This window comes from Bos javanicus, chromosome 18, assembly GCF_032452875.1.
Source record: "Bos javanicus breed banteng chromosome 18, ARS-OSU_banteng_1.0, whole genome shotgun sequence".
NCBI classification, from domain to species: Eukaryota; Metazoa; Chordata; class Mammalia; order Artiodactyla; family Bovidae; genus Bos; species Bos javanicus.
Window position 1 is genome coordinate 11405101 of NC_083885.1, and position 14601 is coordinate 11419701.

General features: G+C 51.4%; 1 protein-coding gene across 1 annotated transcript; it reads right to left on the reverse strand.

The window, feature by feature from the left end:
• Window positions 1-1962: 1962 nt before the first annotated feature.
• CIBAR2 (CBY1 interacting BAR domain containing 2) lies at window positions 1963-13782 on the reverse strand. The gene is made up of 9 exons (XM_061386915.1): window positions 13622-13782; window positions 11554-11788; window positions 9134-9202; window positions 8920-9021; window positions 8784-8789; window positions 7594-7698; window positions 4584-4697; window positions 2752-2853; window positions 1963-2263 (listed from the first exon to the last, which is right to left on the reverse strand). Exons 1-9 carry the CDS (start codon window positions 13639-13641, stop codon window positions 2150-2152), a joined length of 867 nt encoding a protein of 288 aa, XP_061242899.1. The 5' UTR covers window positions 13642-13782; the 3' UTR covers window positions 1963-2149.
• Between the last annotated feature and the right edge of the window lie 819 nt (window positions 13783-14601).

Genomic DNA, 14601 nt, shown 5'->3' on the forward strand with positions numbered 1-14601 from the left:
TCTCATAGGAGAGAGCCCATGAAGCTTGTCCAATGCCCAACTCTGGAATTAGGAACGATTGGTCTTTTCCGGGCATACTGGGGCCAGAAGGGGAGGGGAGAGGCCCCTTATGCCATCAATTTACCTTTAATGAGCTCACACCATGTACCAGGTACCACCAGGCTCCAGGACCACAAGATGAACAAGCAAAGTCATTTTCCTTCAGGAACTCTAAGTGGGGTTGAGACAGCTGAGGTTAAAAAAGGTGCATGTGTGTGTGTGTGTGTGTGTCTGTGTGTGCACGTGCACACACAGAATATAAAAGTATGAGATAACATGTAAAGTGTGATGTTATATACAACTGATAAGATATTTTATAAATCATGTAATGCAGGAAATACAGAATGTTTTGGTTATTTTTGGAGTGGGTATCAAGGTGGGCTTCCCCAAGGAGGTGTCCTGAAGCTGGATTTGGGGTAATAAAAGTCACTAGTGAGGATGTTAATCCTGTGGTGATCTCATGAGGAGGGTTTTAGTTTTTTTTTAAACTAAACTTTAATTGAAATATAGTTAATTTGCAATGTGTTTCAGGCATATAGCAAGGTAAGTCAGTTATACATATGTGTATAAAATAAGTTCATCTGTATCATATTTTAGATCCCACATATGTGATATCATATGATATTTGTCTTTGTCTGACTTCACTTCACATAGTATGATAACTTCTAGTTCCATCCATATTGCCATACAAATGGCATTTCATTCCTTGTTACGGCTGAATAATATTCCACTGTGTAAAATGTGATGATATATAATATATAATACAATCGATGATATGTGTACCACATCTTTATCCATTTCTCTGTCGACGGACCTTTAGAGTGTTTCCTTGACTTGGCTGCTGCGAGCAGTCCTGCTGGGGTAGGGATGCATGTACCTTCTGCGGTTTTTGGTCATGCTGGGTCTTAGTCGCTGTGCGCAGCACTTCTCTAGCTGCAGTGTGTGGTAAAGAGTCCTGCGGTAAAGAGGGGGCTACTCCTCCCTGAGGTGTGTGGGCTTCTTACTGCAGTGGCTTCTCCTGTTGTGGAGCTTGGATGCTAGAGCGCCAGCTCCGCAGTTGTGGAGCACAGGCTTAGTTGCTTCGTGGCATCTGGAATATTCCAGGGATTGAACCCATGTCCCTTGCATTGGCAGGCGGATTCTTAACCACTGTACCACCAGGGGGTCCCCACATATATCTTTTTGAAGTAGAGTTTTGTCTGGGTATATGCCCAGGAGTGGGATTGCTGGATCTTTTGGTAGCTCTACTTTTAGTTTTTTGAGGCACTCCAAATTGTTTGCCACAGTGGGTGCACCAGCTTACATTCCCACCCTTTTCTTCACACCCACAAGGAAGGTTTATTTTTCCCACTTTGCTGACAAGGCGCTTGTGGTACCCCTATGGGGAATCGAATCAGCAGAGCCAAGCGTCTCTCCCGAGAGACTGCAGGATATCCTCTCCCCAGCAGAGGTCTCCAGGAGGCAGCAGGAGGTATGCTAAGCCCTGAGTGATCCAGCGCTCAGATGACCCCCCCGCACTATGAAGGGTCTTCTCCCCAAATGTACATACCCGGAGGGCTCTGGCAGGTAGCCAGCCGAGTCTGTGGACCTCACCCCACCCTCTACTTTGGTGATATGTCCCTGGTCCCAAGGTTACACAGCCCACAGCCACCCTCCCTCCCTTTGTCTTTAAAAACTCTCCTCTGAAAGCCATGGGGAGTTCAGGTCTTTTGAGCACCAGCTGCCCAGGACTCTGCCAAGCACCTGCAGTAAGTACTTCACTTTCCTTCACCACCGCCTGGTGTCAGTAAAGTGACTTTACCGCACACAGGCAAGTGAACCTGAGTTTGGTTCGGTAACACCAAACTCTCAACATTAACACAGGCTTAAACACGCTGGAGCCCTGGTCATAAGACAGGAAATGAGACCCAGTACAAGTTAGGGTGAGAGGCAGCCATGTTTACTGAGCACCTGCTGGGCACCTTGGTCCCCAGGGCAGCCTGTGAGCCAAGGGATATGATCCCTGTCATACAGATGAGGAAACCGGGACTCAGAAAACATGTGACTTGCACACGGCAGAGCCTTTGAGGGTCCAGTGTGAGCCCCATCTCCCGACTGGGGAGTTCTTGTCCTATTGATGGAGCCTCTGTGCCTGTCCCCTGAGGTCCTCCACGGGGTCCTCCTCAGCAGAGTCATCCTCACTCACTGCTTCTTTTCTCTGGCTCCGTATGGTGCTCTGAGCACTCTTAATAAGAATAACAGTAACAACAATAATAAAATCATCATCACAGCAACAATAGCAGTAATAATAATAATGGTGACAAGTATTATTTACTAAGTGCTTCAGGTAGATGTGTTCACCTAATACCACAACCCTCTGAGGGGTTACTATCATTAGCCCCACTTTGCAAGTGAGGGATCTAAGGCACAGAGAGGTTAAGGAACTTTCCCAGGGTCACACAGCTTGGGAGCAGTGCATTTGGACCCAGGCAGTCTGGCTTGGGACCATACTTCCTCCACTGCCTTTGGAGAGAATTATTCAGAAAGCATGAGACACCCCTTGTCCCCACACTGTGGTTCCCTGAGTTTGCTTCAGGATGGTCCAGGTCAGACTCAGGGCCACCCTCCCACCCCCGCAAGCAGCACCTCCTTCTCAGACCTGAATTCTCAGCCGGCCTCTGGTCTCTAGTCACTTCACCTTGTCACAGGTTTCACACCCCACCCAGTACTCACCTGGGCAAGAGACCATGGGAGAGCTGGGGACAGGGTGGTATCCATGAGTGGTGGCCGAGCATCGTAACGCCCATAAACTCCATGCATCTTGGCTCTAAAATCCTGTCAGGAGGGTTGGATCTGGTCAGGGAACAAAGTGGTGGGAGCGGGAAGGAAAGACAGCAGAACCCAAAGGCTGGTGCAGAGGTCACTGCTAGGACATCCACCTGCACCAGGTCCATCTGGGAGCCATATGATCTGCAGCAGACTGGTATTAGTGGGTATTATCATCACATTTTACAGATGGGAAAACTGAGGCTCAGAGAGGCTATGTAACAAGTCCATAGTCCCACAGGAAGATTAGAGATCACACTCCCCCCATCACCAAAATAGAGATGAGTGAAGGCATCAGAGCCAGGCCAATCTTCACTGACCCTCCTATGATGGTTTTAAAGCTCATCCACAAATTCTTTGACTTCTCCCATCAGGAGCTGGACTACAATTTTCCTCCCCTTGAATATGGCCTTAGTGACACACTTCTAAGAAACAGAATGTGGCAGACCTGTCATAAAAGCAACACAGTATCCACTTGGCTCTGTCTCTGATACTCACCCTTGGATCAGCCACCATGATGTGAGGAAGCCTATGGCCTATGGAGGGGCCATGGGCAGTTATTTGGTCGCAGACCCCACTGCAGACCACACAGGGTGGGCCTTGTAGGGGTACAGCTCATGCACTATTCCAAGGTTCCCAGCTCGGAAGGACTCGGCTATCTTGGAAGTCTTAATGATTACTGAACAAAGGGCCAGTGTCTTCATTTTGCCCTGAACTTTGTGAATCATGTCCTGGACCCAGATGACAGCCACACATGAGCCAGAAAGCCTTTGAAACCACTCCAGCCCCAGCTACAGAGTGGCAGAAAGACCCAAGTGATGACAACCCAGCTGAACCCGCCAACCCTAGAACCACAGAAGATAATCGTGGAAGACAATCGCTGCGCTGCTTTGACCACGAGGCATGGCACGGGACGTTGTAGATAACTCAGAAGGCTAATGTTAGATCTTAATTACATCAGATAAGGACCATAAGCACTTAGTCTACATGCAAAGCACAGCAGGCATCAGCCTGGAGATGCTTTTTGCTGTTGTTGTTTCATTTGTTTTTAAGCACCCAGGTGATGGTGATACGAATAGTCCATAAAGATGGTGTTGGGGAAATTTTCCACCTCTGGTTCTGTGCCCAGGGGCAGATATTTAAAAGAGTTCATTAAAACAAGCCTTCAAAGTTCGAGAAATTACAAAATGTTGCCAACAAAAACTGATTCTATCAAGACAAAACCAACTACTCGGCCACAAAAGAACTAAATAATGCCATTTGCAGCAACATGGATGCAACTAGAGATTATCATACCAAGTGAAGTAAACCAGAAAGAGAAATACCATATGATATCACTTCTTTGTGGAATCTAAAATATGGCGCAAATGAACCTATCCACAAAACAGAAACAGACTCACAGACATAGAGATCAGACTGGTTGCCAAGGGAGAGTGGGAGGGGGGAGGGATGAATGGGGAGTCTGGGGTTAGCAGAGGCAGATTATTATATATAGCATAGATAAACAACAAGGCCCTACTGATAGCACTGGGAACTGTATCCAATCTCCTGGGATAAACCAAAAGGGAAAAGAGTATTTTTAAAAAAGAACGTATGTGTGTGTACATCTGAGTCACTTTGCTGTACAGCAGAGATTGGCACAACATTGTAAATCAACTATACTTCAATAAAAAAAAGACAAAAACAACCCCCAATTCAGCCCCACCCCATAAATAGGAGATGGGGTGTCTGTGACCCACCTCCAGGTCTTTCTCCAGGTCATAGCTCTCCAGAGTCTGGAAGGCACTGGAATACACCTCCACTGCTTTGGCATGGAAGACCATCTCAATGGTCACAAAGTCAGAAAAAATCTTCTGTGGGGAGAGAAACCCAGATCACGTAAGTAACACTGTCAGAGGGGCTGTTCTGGGCTCACCTCAGATGTGGACCAACCAGGGGACAAGTCCTAGGTGGGGAATTTCAATACATTATTTCTAATTATTTTTGTTTGAACTGTTAATGCATTCCCATGGTTCAAAAATTGCACAGGGGTTGTTCAAGAAATGTGTGAGGTCTTGTGAACTTTCTGAAGGGTGTCGTTTTCTCAGCTCTTGTCCAGCTGGGCTTCCTCACTCGGCCCTTGTTTCTCTATCTCCAAGGATTGGTGTTTGCAAATTGACAGCTACAAACTTGCAGCCTCTGTCACCCACAGACTGGAAGTGGGCCTTACAGGATGGGGAGGGGGTGCTGCTGGTAAGACACTGCCAGGCCCACTGGCCCCACAACCTGATGCCCCACTTTGTCAACATGTTATTAGTAATAAAGAGTTTTGCTTCTCTAGATCAGATGGTTCAGCTTGGCTCAGTAAACTCTCACAGAGCTCCTGCTGCGTTGCTGGCTCTGGTGGGGGCTCCTCCTCTGTGCAGGGCCCAGATAAGCTCCTACTACATGTCATGTCCAGCACAGTCTCTTATTGTGTCTCAGGCGCCAGTGGGGGTTTCTGCTGTGCTATGAACCCAGCACAAGCACCTACTGTGCACCAGACCCGAGAGGAGGCACCTACTGTGTGTCAGGCCCCTCCTACGTGCTGTGTTCAGTACAAGTTCCCACTGTGAGGGAAGCATCATCAGGGCACATGCTTGGTATAGGCAGGAACTCTGCAGTTTGGGAACTCTCCTCTTCCGATCACAGGGGAAGCACCTGGGGGAGGCGGGCCAGAGAAAGCCGCAAAGCCACCTGGGAGAAGGCGGAGGGCCAGCGGGGGCCACAAAGCCACCTGGGAGAAGAAAGGCCTGGGGAGGCAAAGAGCGGGCTGGAAATCCCTGCTTCCCGCCTCCTTCCCTCGTGCCCTGCCGGAGGCAGTGCTGGCGGTCAGGCGAGGCCTCCTCCTGCCCTTCACTGGCGTTTGGCCCCGAGGGAATGACGTTCCCTCTCAAACCTCAGTTTCTTCGTCAGCACGGGAGGGACAGGAGTGGTCCCAGTCACAGAGACCTGTGAGAGGTTCTGTCAGGGCCGCGGCCCTCGACCCGTGGGCACCTCGTCGACGCCGGCCCCACCTGGGGGCCTGTCAGGGATGCAGATTCCCGGTCCACCGGGGCCCACTGGCTGCGACCCCGAGACGGGCCCGTCGGCAGCGTTTTAAGGAGCCCTCCAGGAGATTTCTGACGCCCGCTCTGGTAAGCGAACCCTCCTGCTTGGAAGCGGGGCTTCTGTTCTCTCGGCGTCAGAGTTCATTTGTAAATATTTCATTAGAAGTGTGACGTAAAACCGACAGAATGGTATTGATTATTTCCAGTTCTGGAAAATTTGTTGGTTCGGGGAAGTGTCTTACAGATGGAATCCCCCAGATGTGAAGGACGCCCGCGTCGCCCCGCGCGCTTTGCTGGCCTCTGACCGTGGAGAAACGTGTGCGCTTGCGCCGGTCGCGGCCGCATCAGGTATTGAAAAGCGGCGTGCTGATGGTTTTAGGTTCTGCCTGCAACGCGCATGCTTGAGCAGTCCTCATTAGTGCTTCACTCGCTTCATTCGTTCGTTCTTTCATTCATTTCCCAAACGTTTACGAGTACTCGCCGAGTGCCCTGCCCTGGAGCTGGTGGTGCCCAGGACCCAGGAGGGGCCCTGCCTGTATGGGAGGCAGGCATGGAATGGCAAGTTCTCCCAGACATTTCCACCACCCCATCAGGGCTCCGCATGATCTGTCTCCCTCAACGTGTCATCCCTGTCAGGACAGGGCCCCTCTTGGCTGGCTGTGGTGTCCCAGCCTCAAGCATAGTGCCTGGCACATAGTGCGTATTCAACATGTGTTAGGTTCACCAGTGAATTAAAGATACAATGAACGCAGCCTCAGGAATAACTGTGCTGCCCCCTGCCCAGGCCAGGGGGGGATCGATGTGTGTTAACAGTTGATCGAACCAGGTCTAGGGTGCAGGTGAGTTTCTCTGAAGGACAAGGAGGTGTGGGCTCGATGCAGAGTAATGCCAGAGCTCCTCGGTGGAGGACACAGCCTGTGCAAAGGCCCTGAGTTATGAAAGGCCTTGGTGCAGGTGGGCTTGGAGTGGTGTGTCCAAGATGAGGCTGGACGTCTGGACTGGGGTTTTTGGGACCTTGGGAAGATTTCAGCTTTTCTTCTTGGAACAAGGGAAGCACAGAACGGTGTTAAACCCGTACCAGTGACCAATCAGAGCTGCCTTTTGTGAGATTCCTATGGCTGCAATTTGGAAAATGGATTAAAGGAGGGGCCAAGAGTGGGTGCAGGGGCCTCTGTGACCATCTTGCCCTTAAAGATCCTGACTCCCTGGGGCCTCTGGTAAGAGCTGGGGTGCTGGACCTTTCTGGGTGGGGTCTCGGTGGAAGGAGGAATGCTGGCTTTACGGAGGAAAGGAGGCAGTCAGGGTGAGCCCTGAGGGCCCTGTGTGGAAAGGCAGAGGCCTGGAAGAGACAGACTGCCCAATTCTCCTGGCAGGCAGGGAGCCAGCCGGGTGTGAGAGGCAGGGCTGCCAGTGCTGGCTTCCGGGCAGACAGCTGTGCAGGACAGCTGCCCAAGCAGCCGGCCTCTTACCACCCACGGCAGGATGAAGCCAGGATTTACTGTTCTGGGAGTCAGGGCCCTGAGAATTGGGCGGGCACAAGGTCACACACACACTGTCACAGGGAACACATGTGTACTCACACAGGTGCAAACACAAATGCACAGACATACATGAGCAAACACACCAAAGTTCACACATGAAACAGCCCGAGGACTTCTGACCAGGGACCGATCACCCCTACCTGAATGTCCTTTAGCTTCTGCTTCTGGAAGGTGTCCACTGTCTCCTCCAGCTGGTGGGAGGTGCGGCTGGCATCCACTGAGGCCCTCTGCACGCTGGTCTCTGCCTGGCCCCAGAGATAGAAAGTGTCATGGGGACTCCATTCTGGATCATTCTCTGTTCCTTTGCCCTACTTTTGGGCCAGCTGTCCTGTGTAATGGGCACCTCTTGCCAATTTGGTCATCGAAGGAATGGCCAAGTAGGACCACAGCAAAAGGGGCAGCTGCCACTTGGACAGACCCACTTAGCTGTGTGACCTCAGTCAAGTGGCTTAACCTCCCAGAGTCTCAATGTACTTGCCTGCAAACATGGGTCAGTAATAAGGCTTGCTTTGCAGGATTGTTCCAAGAATGAAAGAGTGGGTGCAGCTGAGCTATTACTCTAACTATAACCTGTTAGGTACTCCACTGCTGCTGCTGCTGCTAAGTCGCTTCAGTCGTGTCCGACTCTGTGCGACCCCATAGACGGCAGCCCACCAGGCCTCCCCGTCCCTGGGATTCTCCAGGCAAGAACACTGGAGTAGGTCGCCACCTCCTTCTCCAATGCATGAAAGTGAAGTCGCTCAGTCGTGTCCGACTCTTCTCGACCCTATGGACTGCAGCCTACCAGGCTCCTTCATCCATGGGATTCTCCAGGCAAGAGTACTGGAGTGGGGTGCCATTGCCTTCTCCGTAGGTACTCCACATTTGCTGATAATTAATTCCTATATGTGGAACGATTTTAGTTGATTACTTTATTGGTTGCTTTGATTTAATCTCTATGGCCTGACTCCATGGCAGGCCTGGCACGTGAAGGAACACACAGAGGTGAGTTGGGGTTGGCCCCTTAGCTCTCTGTGACCTTGGGCAAGTCACTTTTCTCCATTTTCTCATCTACAAGTGCCTGCCTTCTACAAGCAGTAAGTAGGTAACCCCAAGGAAGCAGGCTGTGGTGAGGAGTGACTCCTCGACTTGCCTGAATAGCATTGCTGATGGGACAGAACCCAGGTCTCCCAAGTCCCAACCAATGGCTTTCCCAACACCTCTGATCCTCCCATCCTGAGCCCAGGGCCCTGCACACACCTGTCCAGGTAGAGCTCACCTTGCCATTTTGTGAGTCTATTCATTACCTGCATGTGAGCTTGCCTTCCTCACACAGATTTGTGACGCTCACCTGAGACTGAGAATGGTTTTGTTAGGGATCCAGGTTAACCAGCATCCCCTGGGGTGGCCCACGCAGCCCCCACCCAGAGGGTGCAGTGACATACTGCCCTGACCCCCACCCCCAGCCCCTGCCTCGGGAGGGATACGATGGTCTGTCTATCCGAAGGGGATTTCTGCCTCAGTTTCTCCAGTTTTTCCAGTTGTTTGATTTCATTGTTCCGGACACTTTTGAATTTCTTGATCTCAGCCTAAGGAAGAGGAGGGTGGTTTCCCGAGGCCCAGCCCAGCCAGTGTCTCCCTCCCTGTGGCCCACCCCGCAGGGAGTGGGGGCCCACCCCGCAGCGCCTTGCCCTTGCTCACCCGGGTCTGCTTTATTTGCACCCCGTAGAGCTTCAGGGGGTTGACGACCTTGGTCTCCAGCCTCTCTACCTGGGGGCACGTAAACACACACACAGTCAGAACAGGTGGAGCCAGAGAGATGCTGAGAGGCTGTGCGGTCCCTGGCCTGCATTTATAGTGCTCTGACTGCATACCCAGGACTGTACATTGGGCCATCCCCCAGCCTTGGGGTTTCAAGCACCAGCCTGGGCTCAGAGCTGTGCCTCCCAAGAGCACAGTCACACATTTCCTCTTGATGAGCCCGTTTCCTGGCCTGTAAAATGGGTATAAGGAGTGTACCCGCCCAGGGTTTCTTAGCAACTGGGTGGGACGCAGTGCATTTTATTTCTCCAGACTGCCTTAAGTTGTCACCAGGGAGGCTGACAGAGTCACCTGGAACACAAACTAGCAGAGAACCCAGAGTGGACCGCGCTGGGAAGCCCCAGGGACTGGCAGGGTGGGTGAGGGGACACTTCACGCCCCTGGGTCAGTGTCTGTGTGCAAGCCCAACGCTTGACACTTAAGTGAACATTATCGGTAATAGTAACAGTCCAGTTAAAGCTGGCATGGATTAAGTGCTTACCCTGTGAATGTCACACTAAGCAGGCATAGGGGTCCCTCCAAGGGCTTTTCTTATAACCCTGATCGCCAGCCACCCCCTCTCCAGAGGTTCTGACTCAGCACATCCAGGGCATTGCCCCCAAATATGCCTTTCTAATAAGATCTGAGTCTGGCTTGACAGATGGGCCAGGGGATCTGGAATCCCTACCCAACCCCTTCCTCCTCCTCCATCAAGGCTTGTGGCTCTTCTAAATGCAAATCTAAAAAAAAATAATAATTTCCCCAAATGCCAAAAGGGAAAGGAACATTTTCCCCTCCCTTTCTGTACAGCATTTCTTTGGAAAAACTTGGCAGTTACAGATCCTTTCTCTGTCCCTTTGAGATGGATGTAAACCTTTTAAAAGCTAAAGAAGCCTCTGGCTGGTTTTATAACCAGGCCAGGCCAGTCATCTCTGAACTGTAAACATCAGGAGGACAGTGTCTCCAGGAAGTTTGCCTGGCACCTGGCTCCAGGCTGTACCTACCTGTTTGTTAGAAACAGGTTTTAGTTTGCTCTGGATAAAGATGATTGGCCAGCCCAGTTGGCCCCCTAATCACCGGGTGGAATTAGGAAGTCCTCTGTGACAGAGGCACTGTCCCCTTCCCTGTTCTCAGGGCATCCCCTCCCTGAGGACAGTCATCTCCTATCTCCAGAGAGTGCACTTGGTGGGGAGTAAGGTTTCTCTGTTTTTGCCATCACTTATCTGATCACCTGCAACATGCATTGTCTTCTGGTTTAATGCTTATTCGATAGAAAAGCTGTTTTAGTCTTCTCTACCATAGCAGAGGGGATTTTTTTTGGGCTGGCTGGAGATTATTATTTTTATTTTATTTCATTTTACTTTTAATCCCAAACTCCTGCTACTGCTGCTGCTAAGTCACTTCAGTCGTGTTCGACTCTGTGCGACCCCATAGACGGCAGCCCACCAGACTCCCCCGTCCCTGGGATTCTCCAGGCAAGAACACTGGAGTGGGTTGCCATTTCCTTCTCCAATGCATGGAAGTGAAAAGCGAAAGTGAAGTCGCTCAGTCGTGTCCGACTCTTGGCTACCCCATGGACTGCAGCCTTCCAGGCTCCTCCGCCCATGGGATTTTCCAGGCAAGAGTACTGGAGTGGGGGCCATTGCCTTCTCCACCCAAACTCCTAGTCCATCCCTAAACATTGATTTACAATATTGTTAATTTTTGCTCTACAGCAGAGTGACTCAGTTACACATTCTTTTCCGTTATGGTTTATCCCAAGATATCGAGTATAGTTCCCTGTGCTCTACAGTAGGACCTTGTTGTTTATCTATCCTATATGTAATAGTTTGCCTCTGCTAATCCCAAATTCCCAATCCATGCCTCTCCCACGTCTTCCCCCTTGGCAACCACAAGTCTGTCCTCTGTATCTGTGAGTCTTTATCATAGGTGTTTATTTGTGTCATATATTAGATCCCACATATAAGTGGTATCTTATGACACTTACCTTTATCTTTCTGATTTCACTTAGTATGATAATCTCAAGGTCCATCCGTGTTACTGCAGATGGCGTTATTGGTGTTTTTAATGGATGAGTAGTGTTCCGTTGTATATACACCACATGGAGTTTCCATTGTTAATTCTTTTCCTGACTCCCTGCATCTTTCTTGTCTTGCACAAGCCTCCAGGCTCTCAGTTCTATAAACTAAGATTTCACCCTGGCTCCTCTGGGGCTGTCTTTGCAGGAGATGCATCCACTAACTGTGAACCCCACCAGGCTGTGCCAACCCTCAGACTGGCCCCCACCCTGGGAAGTGGCTCCTCCGGAGCTACCTGCTCACCTCAGCTTGCCTATAATCTTGCACTTTGGCCAAGTCCTCAGCGAAGTTCCTCAGGGTGGCCCGCATCTCTGGGTTCTCTGTATTGGCGAAGTCGATGAGCTGTTTGACCAGCTGGTCGGCCTTATCACGCAGCCGGGCTGTCTTGCGGGTGTAGGCGGCCAGCAGTGAGCAGAACTGGCCGAAGGACTTCTCAGCATTGGTCACTGTGTCCTCCATCACCCGCACCTGGCTGTCCCTGGGGAGGCAGGGGCCTGAGGGGCCGTTCTGGGCAGTGACACCCAGCCAGGTCACACCCACACAGGTGACACAGGGATCGCCCACCCACGGCCCTCCTCCTCAGTGGCAGGCCTGGCCCAGGTGCCTGCTCCCCAAGATAATACCCACAGTCTCTGGGTCAGGTCAGCAAGGCAGATGCCAGAGGCCAGAGGGGCCATGGGACTGGTCAGTGGCCAGGCAGGCATGCAAGCGTGGGTTTGGCTCCTAACTTGGCCTTTCGCACCGTGAGATCCTTTAGAGGGGGTTTATCTTCCTGGTAGAGTTGGTCTGTATTCCAGCCATCCTGAGGGGCAGTGACCTCTCTTCTATGAAATTCCCTGATTCTGTCTTTTTCCTGAGCTGTTGAAATTCTCTGCCTTCTCTGCATCATAAAGCTTTTTATTTTTGGAATTAATAAACTTTTTTGGGGGGGAAATAGTTTTAGGTTTACAGAAAAACAGTGGAAAGTACAGAGTGTTCCCGCAAACCGTTCCCTAGCACGTGGTTTCCCCTATTATTAACAGCCTTCCTTTCTGCAGGACCTTTGTTACAAAAGACGAACCCATGGCGATACATCCGTATTAACTAAAGTCCCTCATTTACCTGAAGGTTCCCTCTTGGTGTGGTATATGTCATAGGTTTTGACAAATGCTCGATGCCCTGTCTCCAACTATCGCAGCATCATAGAGAAGTTTCACGGCCCTAAAGACCCTGTGCTCTGCCTTGGGTCCCTCCTGCCTCTCCCAGCCCTGGACCTTGTTTGTCCTTGTGGTGCACCATTTTCCAGTACTTATCACTTCCTGTTGTGCAGAGGGGTGGGGGGCGAGGGCTTGCTGACTCATTTTTTATGTGCTGCTAGCCAGCAGCCTGCCCATCAAAGGTGTTCCATGAAGAAGTGCGGAGTGAGTGAGGACCTGCTGGATTTTGTCTTCCTGAGACAGCTGAGTGGCACAGCCTCACTCACCTCCCTCTCACCCCACTGCACCCTGTCCTCATCCCTCATCCCAGGTGGTTGCTGCCCTAGCCGCCTCTGACCAAACCTCCCAGCCGAGCATTCCTCTAATGATATCTCTAAGGCTGGAAGCTGGGAGGAGGGCTTTTTGTCCTCCCCAGAAACCCTAATTGGTGCAGTACCCATCATGTGCATGATCCTGCAAGCAAGGTACATGGAGGCCAGAGAGGTGAAGCACCTTGCTCCAGGTCACACAGCCAGCTGCATTCTCTGTCCCTCCAGGTGGAGTCCTTCAACCCCTCAATCAGAATCACCTAGGGCACAAGTTAAGCCTGCAGAATCCCAGCCCACCCTCCCCCAGGCTTGTGACCTAGACTCCCTGTGAGTGGGGCCCAGGGGTTACATTTGTAAATAAACACATCAGGTGGTCCAGAGTTTGCAATCCCCAGAGGATCCAGGTGTGGAAACAGCTGGCTAAGGGACAGGCAGTTGAGAAAGCAGTGATTGAATCAGGCTGCAGGCAGTGGGGTTGGGAACAGTTCCACAGAAGGGATGATGCCTGGTGGGTTTTGAAGCATAAAGGGGTTTCCTAGGTAGAGATGAGCTAGAGAAGTTGGAGTGGACCATGTAAATTTAGCTACCCCAGGTCTGTGGGCAAAAATGCTGGAGAAGTAGATGGAGGCCCGAGTCTGGAAGCCCCCATGGTCCCTTGACCTTGAGGTGGGTGTGGTGCGGGCAGGACAGCATCCTTATCACCACCCCCTCAGCAGTCCAGGCAGCCTCATCTGTCTCAGTTAATTTGGCCCTGAGAACCTGGCCGCCCCCCTCCCTCTCAGCTGGGGCCAGCATGGAGCTGCTTACCTGGAGAGAATGATGTTCATTGTGATCAGAGGCAGCAGCTGTCCTGGTCTTGGGGAATAAGGGCAGGGCCCCAGGGGTCCCCCAGGCCTGGGAGAAGTCGCACAGGGCTGGGCGCAGCTGTGGTCCTGGCTCAAGGGACGCTGCCACTTGGTTGCTGGGCAACGTGGCTGCCCACAGTAACCCTGGGAGGAGCCTCTGCTGGTCACCAGGGCAACCTCTCCTGGGACCAGCCTCCCCAGGCAGGGTTAGGAGGCCTCACCCTGCCGTGCACTGGTCCAGGTAGGGTCCCAGAGAGGCCCCTGCTGTGGTGAATACAGAGGTTCTTATGGACCTGGAAGTGTGCGGGCTCCCCCAGAGGTGCAGGGACTGGGTTTAGGGCTGCTGGCCTGGGATGCAGCCCTGGGCCTAGCTGTGTTCATGGGTCCTGTTGCTGGGACACCTCCACGAGAAGGCCGCCCAGCCCTCCCAGGCTCCTGAGAGACCTGGCTACTCAGGAGAGGTGTGTGAAAAAGCACAGAGGGAATGTGGGGGTCCTGAGGACTTGTTGCTGAATGGAGGGGAGGTATAAATATGTCTTAAACATGTTAACTCTCATGTTTGCTGCTTGTTTCCCCCTTGTTATCAACTCACTTTTTAGCTTTATAAGAACTTACTTTTACTGTTAGGAAAGTAAGAAAACAAAGATAACACAAAAGGAAACAGATACAGCAGCACACATTAAGTTGTACTAAGTAAAATACATTTTGCTAATTGTTAGATTTGTGCATTTCAGTACATCTGCTGCTGCTGCTGCTAAGTCACTTCAGTCATGTCCGACTCTGTGCGACCCCATAGACAGCACACCAGGCTCCCCCGTCCCTGGGATTCTCCAGGCAAGAACACTGGAGTGGGTTGCCATTTCCTTCTCCAATGCGTGAAAGTGAAAAGTGAAAGGGAAGTCGCTCAGTCGTGTCTGACTCTTAGCGACCCCATGGACTGCA